Below are 8,845 nucleotides of genomic sequence, written 5' to 3'. Positions count from 1 at the left end.
TCTCTGGGTTTATCAGGGTCCAGTCTCTGGGTTTTTAGGGGCCCTGTTTAACTGCCTCCATGTTTACTCTGCTCCACTGTTATTTGTCTGATCATGGAGAAGGTTCATGAACATTTTTCTAACTTGAACAGATGTCTCATGTCGTGTCTGTAATCTGGACTCTTCTACTGAGTTTAACAGCCTTATATTGAAGCTAACAGCGCCCTCTGCTGGAGGAGGAACATGCCACTCAGTAACCAGAAACATGATTGAAGGACATGTCTGAGGATCTGTGAGGGACCGTTAAATCAGCTGTTTGGACATTCACTTCTTCTTTCACTCTTTTAGGTTTGTTAAAGTATCGTCTACTGAATCTCACACAGTTAAAACTACGGCAGCCCTAAAGGTTGACTGCAAAAAACATTTAACAGGATACAAAATAAAATAAATCAAATAAAACACAAGGACTTTTTAGTATGGCTAAATACATTATTAAAATCAAAAATGTCTTTAAAAACCAACATTTGATAAAGTAAAACACAGAAACGATTGATCAAACAAAATGTCAGTGAAGAACCGAGATATGCTGATAAAAATAGAGGTAATCTGATTAATCTGAGGTCAATTTGAAGACAGTTTTTATAACTGAATGAAAACAGATTCAAACCGGATCAATGAATTTAAAATAATTTCTCATTGAAGGAGCAGAGGGAAAGTAAAGAGATGATTATAATGTAGGAGATGAAAGTGAACTGAAACATTAAAATGTGCATTATTAAAATCATAATAAACAATAATCCAGATTATTTCTATTTATCACTATTTATCTATTTTTATTTATCTCAATTAGGGAGATGTTTTTACTGACCCTCAGGGCCACCGTAGTTTCCCATCCTCTTTGAAGGATCCCTCTGCTGGAGTAGCTAGTGCACCAATCAGAGCGTGGTTTCATAGTTTTTTATTGATCTTATGTAATATTCTAATTTTCTGAGACACTGAGTTTTGGGTTTTCTTATCTGTGAGCGATAATCATCAACATTTCAAGAAATAAAGGCTTGAAATATTTCACTCTGTGTGTAATGAGTCTTTATAATATACAGGTTTACCTTTCTGAAATGAGGGACAAAAAAATGGAACTTTTTCATGATATTCTCATTTTTTAAGCTGTACCTGTATGTATACAGTGTTGCACCTCTTCAACCTTGCAAATGTTCAAAAAAGAGCCAGTCAGAAAATTTGCTCCAAAATATGTTCATACAAAAATATTTATTTAAATCTGTTTCTGTTGCCTGGTTACCACTGGAAGGCCACGCCTCTAGACAACTTCACAACCCTTGGCTTGATGAGACAAGCTCCTCCCCATGCTCAGTGTTTCCATGGAAACCATAATTAATGATCCGAATGATCATCAGGAATCACGATCAATGGTTCTACATCACTGAACAGAACACAGATCCCCACCTGCCTACAGGAGGCGTGGCCTTTTTGATCACACCTGGGCTGGGAGCCTGTGGCTCCTGGACCAATGAGGCTTCACTGAAAGAAAACGACCAATCAGGTGTCAGCATTCAGGTCTGTGTTTACAGTTGGTGTGATTGACGGCTGTCAGTTACCTTTCAGTGGGCGGGTTCTCCCTGTCTGACCACAGCTCACCTGAGCCGTTCTCCTGAGTTCTGCTGAGACCTTTGAGAACGGAAACATCAGGAGACATCAGAGAACATTTGGAGAACATCAGAAGAACATTTAGAGAACATCAGGGGACATCAGAGAACATCAGAAGAACATTTAGAGAACATCAGGGGACATCAGAGAACATCAGAAGAACATTTAGAGAACATCAGAAGAACATTTAGAGAACATCAGGGGACATCAGAGAACATCAGAAGAACATTTAGAGAACATCAGGAGACATCAGAGAACATTTGGAGAACATCAGAAGAACATTTAGAGAACATCAGAGAACATTTAGAGAACATCAGGGGACATCAGAGAACATTTGGAGAACATCAGAAGAACATTTAGAGAACATCAGGGGACATCAGAGACATTTAGAGAACATCAGAAGAACATTTAGAGAACATCAGAAGAACATTTAGAGAACATCAGAGGACATCAGAAGAACATTTGAAGAACATTTAGAGAACATCAGAAGAACATTTAAGAGAACATCAGGGCACATCAAAGAACATTTAGAGAACATCAGAAGAACATTTAGAGAACATCAGGGGACATCAGAGAACATTTGAAGAACATTTAGAGAACATCAGAAGAACATTTAGAGAACATCAGGGGACATCAGAGAACATTTAGAGAACATCAGGAGACGTCAGAGAACATTTGGAGAACATCAGAAGAACATTTAGAGAACATCAGAAAAACATTTAGAGAACATCAGAAAAACATTTAGAGAACATCAGAAAAACATTTAGAGAACATCAGGAGACGTCAGAGAACATTTGGAGAACATCAGAAGAACATTTAGAGAACATCAGAAGAACATTTAGAGAACATCAGAAAAACATTTAGAGAACATCAGAAAAACATTTAGAGAACATCAGGGGACGTCAGAGAACATTAGGAGAACATCAGAAGAACACCTGGGATCATCAGAGAACATCTAAAGATGACAGAGAGATGCAGCGTACTCACAGTTCTGCCACTGGTCGTTCCCCTCTGAACTATAAACAAAAAAATAGAGAAGTCTAAGGGTCTCAAACTGTGGTTCCAGACCTGTCAGTGGTCTCAGCTCATCTCTTCACTATTACTGTTACCTGTGAGGTACTGGGCTGGTGAGGCCAGATGCTACATTGGCTCCTCCCCTCATGGTGACCTGCTCTGTGGAGGGTGAAGAATGATGGGAAATGAACTCATGTGTCCTGACCAGGACTCTACTAAAAACCACATAAAGACCTGTACCACATAAGGACCTGTACCACATAAGGACCTGTACCAAATAAAGACCTGTACCACATAAGGACCTGTACCACATAAGGACCTGTACCACATAAGGACCTGTACCACATAAAGACCTGTACCACATAAAGACCTGTACCACATAAGGACCTGTACCACATAAGGACCTGTACCACATAAAGACCTGTACCACATAAAGACCTGTACCACATAAGGACCTGTACCACATAAAGACCTGTACCACATAAAGACCTGTACCACATAAAGACCTGTACCACATAAGGACCTGTACCACATAAAGACCTGTACCACATAAAGACCCGTACCACATAAGGACCCGTACCACATAAGGACCCGTACCACATAAAGACCCGTACCACATAAAGACCCGTACCACATAAGGACCTGTACCACATAAGGACCTGTACCACATAAAGACCTGTACCACATAAAGACCTGTACCACATAAAGACCTGTACCACATAAGGACCTGTACCACATAAAGACCTGTACCACATAAAGACCTGTACCACATAAAGACCTGTACCACATAAGGACCTGTACCACATAAGGACCTGTACCACATAAAGACCTGTACCACATAAAGACCCGTACCACATAAGGACCCGTACCACATAAGGACCCGTACCACAGTGGAAGAGAAACAAACCTAACTTGATCTTGAACCTTTCCAGTTTTAGTCTCCAGTGAGAGTGGTGATGCATTGTGGGACGGTTCAGTAGGACCGGTCTGCTCCTGATTCAAACTCTAAATTCCGACCAGTCCTCCATAGATACCTCTGTATGAAGGATCGGGTAGACTAAATGTGACGTCAGATTAAGGATGGATGGTGGGAGAGGATGTGGTTTGGACTCACCTGGCCCTTCCCTCCCTTCATGATCTGGTTCCTGATTGGACACTCGGCCTGGACTCTGTGTGACATCACTCTTCCTGTAAGGAGGGCGGGGCTGATTTAGGATTTAGTTTGAGCACATGGCTGCAGGTAGATGCTACCTGGGCTGCTTCTATTCACTGGAGGGACATGTCTATATGGTAGCCATCTTGGAGAGGGGTCACTGCATCACTTTATTAATGACAGCAGGAGGTCTAATAGAATCAAAACATTCAGTCATGATTAAAATGTTCATAACTCACTGAAATGTTTTATTTTCCTTTTTAACTCCAGATATCATGTATTTATGTTTTTGTTCCTATATATTTATGATCTAGGATTCTTGCATCAATAAAAAAACAGTTTTCCATACCAAAATGCTCTATCCAAGATCAAATAGCATTAAAATATAGTTCCACCTCCATAGCTTTATAGCAGCAGCTTTACCCTCTCCAAGATGGCGTCCTCGTAGTCACATATCACAGACCTGAAGGTGAAACCTACATGCCTATAGACTGATCACTAATCCAGGGAAGTATTGATTGATTTCATTAACAATGATTGGTTGTTACCTGGCATGATGTCCCAAAGGTGGGTTGTGAGGGTGTGGTCTGAGTGGGCGTGGCCTCTGGGTGTATAGATCCTGCTGCAGAGCGGCGGTCAGGTGTTCTACCAGACGATCTCGAATGTGACTAGAGGATCCTAAAGTTCAGAGACAGACAGGCACAGATTACGCCTGCCACGGAGTCCATCATCCACCTCTCCAGTTTAAACGTCTGAACTGACAGGCGTTTAGGAACGCCACAGCAGTTTGAAGTTTAAACTTGTTTATCGTGGCTGTGAACGGGGCTTCACTGTAAACACAGACACACCTGTGGAGGTAGACTTCTGTGTTGTTACCTGGTAGTGAGTGAGTGCGCTCAGAGCCTCCTTGTAGAGCTGAACAGCCTTCCTCTTCTTCCTCTGCCTCAGGTAACACTCTGCTAACGCCTCACACACCTGAACCTGGGCCAGGTGGTCGTCTAGGAGACAGACAGGGAGGAACATTAAAGAGATGTTTAGTTTAAATATTCAAATCTGTCTCGTCCAATCAGCTTCATCGCTGACAGAGATCGACCTCGTCCACCCCCCAGAAATCCTGTAGCACAAATTATTCACTAAGGTTGTCAACATTTTAGATTCTTGTTGATGCCACAGCTAAAATGACAGAGTCTGGATGGCATCAAAAACACTAGAGCCCTGATGAAAAAGCAGATCTTTGGTTCACATTGGACACAGGAGTTTTTTCGCAAAATGTTAACTAAAAAAAACATAAATTAGCCAATAGGGTTGTAGGACTTATGCTTTTATTGCAGTTATGATGGTACTCAGTGATTTATGTGTATAAACATGACTGAATCTATAATAAAGATGTAAAAAAGAGCAGAGCTTAGGTCAGGGATGTACCGGTGTCTTTAAACCCTTGCAGAGCATGCATGAAGCTCTCTGCTGCCTCCTCTTCATCGCCCAGCTGACTGCACGCCAACGCCAAGTTACTGAAACACCGTGCCTGGTCACCACGGCAACCCAGAGAGCCTGCACACACATATATATAGTGGTGATCATAGTAATTGATTGTTGATCTAAAGTATTGATCAATGGTTGACTCACCGTACAGCCCAGCAGCGAGGCGGTGGTACGTCACGGCTGCTGTGTACTGGCCCTCAGCGTTTAGAGCCGCTCCAAGGTTGTGCATCACTTTGGCCAGCAGAGGGGGCTGCTGAGCTGAGGGCCTGAGAGCCTGACGGAAAGTCAGAACAGCCTCTGGGAAACACCTGAGACGGCAGTAAGACACTCCCACTGACAGGTACAACTCACCTGGACAGAAGCAGCATGAGAACTGATTTAGATCAATCATTCAATCAATCAATCAATCAATCAATCAATCAAATAAAGAGTGCCGTAGGCTATTCATGTAACATTTAAACAGCAGGATGTATATGAAAGGGAGCATGCTGAACCCTATCATGCTGCAGTCGCTGTTGATTACCAAGAATCCCCAGGTCAGAGATGCTCTCAGTCAAACTCAGACACTCTGTCAAGACGCCGATGATGTCGTCATTGCTGAACTGATCTGATTGGACCATGTGACTCCCTGCTTCTTTGAGGGCAACAGCTGCAAAATCCAACATGGCCGCAACATGGTAACTCTCTGCAGCACGCCGGAAACTCTGGACTGCCTGAACCGGGTCCTACAAAAAACACAAATCCACAAAACTACAGCATCACCAAACAGTATGGGTTGGTTTAGAACAGCTCAGTCCACCTCTAGTTGTAGATCTAAGTGTAGCTGTAGTCCTATGTGTGGTGCTGTAGTTGTAGTTCTAAGTGTAGTTGTAGTTCTTTCTGTGGTGCTGTAGTTGTAGATCTAAGTGTAGCTGTAGTCCTATGTGTGGTGCTGTAGTTGTAGTTCTAAGTGTAGTTGTAGTCCTATGTGTGGTGCTGTAGTTGTAGTTCTAAGTGTAGTTGTAGTCCTATGTGTGGTGCTGTAGTTGTAGATCTAAGTGTAGCTGTAGTCCTATGTGTGGTGCTGTAGTTGTAGTTCTAAGTGTAGTTGTAGTCCTATGTGTGGTGCTGTAGTTGTAGTTCTAAGTGTAGTTGTAGTCCTATGTGTGGTGCTGTAGTTGTAGTTCTAAGTGTAGTTGTAGTCCTTTCTGTGGTGCTGTAGTTGTAGATCTAAGTGTAGTTGTAGTCCTATGTATGGTGCTGTAGTTGTAGATCTAAGTGTAGTTGTAGTCCTATGTGTGGTGCTGTAGTTGTAGATCTAAGTGTAGTTGTAGTCCTATGTGTGGTGCTGTAGTTGTAGATCTAAGTGTAGTTGTAGTCCTATGTGTGGTGCTGTAGTTGTAGATCTAAGTGTAGTTGTAGTCCTATGTGTGGTGCTGTAGTTGTAGATCTAAGTGTAGTTGTAGTCCTATGTGTGGTGCTGTAGCTGTAGTTCTAAGTGTAGTTGTAGTCCTTTCTGTTGTGCTGTGGTTGTAGTTCTAAGTGTAGTTGTAGTCCTATGTGTGGTGCTGTAGTTGTAGTTCTTAGTGTAGTTGTAGTCCTTTCTGTGGTGCTGTGGTTGTAGTTCTAAGTGTAGTTGTAGTCCTATGTGTGGTGCTGTAGTTGTAGTTCTAAGTGTAGTTGTAGTCCTATGCGTGGTGCTGTAGTTGTAGTTCTAAGTGTAGTTGTAGTCCTATGTGTGGTGCTGTAGTTGTAGTTCTAAGTGTAGTTGTAGTCCTATTCGTGGTGCTGTAGTTGTAGTTCTAAGTGTAGTTGTAGTCCTATGTGTGGTGCTGTAGTTGTAGTTCTAAGTGTAGTTGTAGTCCTATTCGTGGTGCTGTAGTTGTAGTTCTAAGTGTAGTTGTAGTCCTATGTGTGGTGCTGTAGTTGTAGTTCTTAGTGTAGTTGTAGTCCTATGTGTGGTGCTGTAGTTGTAGTTCTAAGTGTAGTTGTAGTCCTATTCGTGGTGCTGTAGTTGTAGTTCTAAGTGTAGTTGTAGTCCTATGTGTGGTGCTGTAGTTGTAGTTCTTAGTGTAGTTGTAGTCCTATGTATGGTGCTGTAGTTGTAGTTCTAAGTGTAGTTGTAGTCCTATGTATGGTGCTGTAGTTGTAGATTTCAGTGTAGTTGTAGTTCCTGCTGTAGTCACTGTTATAACCTGCATTCGGCTGTAGCAATGGCCCAGTTCCATACAGGCGTCCCCTTCACTGCCTCCGTTCCCCTGAGACCTGTACAGCTGGGCGGCCTGCAGAAAGTAGGCGGAGGCCTCTTTGTCCTGCCCCAGTGCATTGTGGGCCAGGCCCAGGTTAAACTGGAGGTCTGGAAGTCGGTTTGCTTTTGGGCGGGGTTGGGCTTGCTGTAGGAAGTCCAGACCTTCCTGCGGTCTTCCTGACTCCACGTAGGCAGCCCCGAGGTTAAACGAACAAGCTCTAAGGACCCGTCTGTCCTGGAGCTAGAAGAAGAGCATGATGGGAAGTTAGGCTGAACAATCAGAGATTTGTGCTGGATGAGAATCTTTTAGAATACCACAGTCCTGGAACTCAGCAGTCTCACCTATCCTGATCTTACCTGCTGTGCAGCCTGTAGGGCGGTGTTGAAGCAGCTAACAGCGTCTTTGCTCCGCCCCTCCTGCAGAGCTCTGTGACCTGCTGATGTCAGCTTCTCGATGTCCTCCTCCTGAACCTCCTTCCTCCTCTCCTCTTTCCTCCTCCTCTTCTTCACCTTCTCCACCTTCTCACCTGGAGGAGACTCACCTGACGCCATGTTGGAGGAGGAGCCAAGCAGGTGTTACACCTGATGGATCCTGTTAAAACAAAATCTCTGAAGAATCTGACTTTAAAGACATTCAAATGACCATAAAATCAGAGCCTAACTATTAAGTCTCTCCTGGACGTTTTCTCTTTAAAGCTTGTCAAACATCGACCCTGTGGTTCACAGTCAGGCTCTAAACATCCTTTAATCAGGACGACCTGGGCTGGAAGAACATGTGTGCTGCAGTAATGTCACTGGAATTAAAACAAAGTTATGGGACTGAAAAACAAAAGAAAACAAAAACTGAACAGAAATTAAAACTCAATGATTTTATGTTTTAAACACAGTCAAGTCAAAGCCTGGGTTTATCAGGGTCCAGTCTCTGGGTTTATCAGGGTCCAGTCTCTGGGTTTATCAGGGTCCAGTCTCTGGGTTTTTAGGGGCCCTGTTTAACTGCCTCCATGTTTACTCTGCTCCACTGTTATTTGTCTGATCATGGAGAAGGTTCATGAACATTTTTCTAACTTGAACAGATGTCTCATGTCGTGTCTGTAATCTGGACTCTTCTACTGAGTTTAACAGCCTTATATTGAAGCTAACAGCGCCCTCTGCTGGAGGAGGAACATGCCACTCAGTAACCAGAAACATGATTGAAGGACATGTCTGAGGATCTGTGAGGGACCGTTAAATCAGCTGTTTGGACATTCACTTCTTCTTTCACTCTTTTAGGTTTGTTAAAGTATCGTCTACTGAATCTCACACAGTTAAAACTACGGCAGCCCTAAAGG

General features: G+C 43.0%; 1 protein-coding gene across 1 annotated transcript; it reads right to left on the bottom strand.

The window, feature by feature from the left end:
- Positions 1 to 1,379: 1,379 nt before the first annotated feature.
- On the bottom strand, positions 1,380 to 8,069 carry LOC121514264 (tetratricopeptide repeat protein 24). Its single transcript, XM_041794384.1, has 12 exons — positions 7,875 to 8,069; positions 7,465 to 7,758; positions 5,814 to 6,015; positions 5,435 to 5,641; positions 5,231 to 5,359; positions 4,671 to 4,806; positions 4,357 to 4,476; positions 3,770 to 3,843; positions 2,751 to 2,814; positions 2,629 to 2,657; positions 1,593 to 1,662; positions 1,380 to 1,515 (listed from the first exon to the last, which is right to left on the bottom strand). The coding sequence occupies exons 1-12, from the start codon at positions 8,067 to 8,069 to the stop codon at positions 1,410 to 1,412; spliced, it is 1,626 nt and encodes a 541-aa protein (XP_041650318.1). The 3' UTR covers positions 1,380 to 1,409.
- Between the last annotated feature and the right edge of the window lie 776 nt (positions 8,070 to 8,845).

Source organism: Cheilinus undulatus, linkage group 8 (assembly GCF_018320785.1).
Source record: "Cheilinus undulatus linkage group 8, ASM1832078v1, whole genome shotgun sequence".
In the NCBI taxonomy this organism is placed as follows: Eukaryota; Metazoa; Chordata; class Actinopteri; order Labriformes; family Labridae; genus Cheilinus; species Cheilinus undulatus.
The sequence above is the reverse complement of the archived record's forward strand: the minus strand, read 5'-3'. Positions and strand labels throughout refer to the sequence as shown.

Coding starts and splice junctions, on each gene's coding strand:
- LOC121514264 (XM_041794384.1), bottom strand. CDS start 8,069: ATGGCGTCAGGTGAGTCTCCTCCAGGTGAGAAGGTGGAGAAGGTGAAG. Junction 6,016..7,464: donor ATTGCTACAGCCGAATGCAG/GTTATAACAGTG, acceptor TGTTTTTTGTAG/GACCCGGTTCAGGCAGTCCA. Junction 1,663..2,628: donor GAACGACCAGTGGCAGAACT/GTGAGTACGCTG, acceptor CCGTTCTCAAAG/GTCTCAGCAGAACTCAGGAG.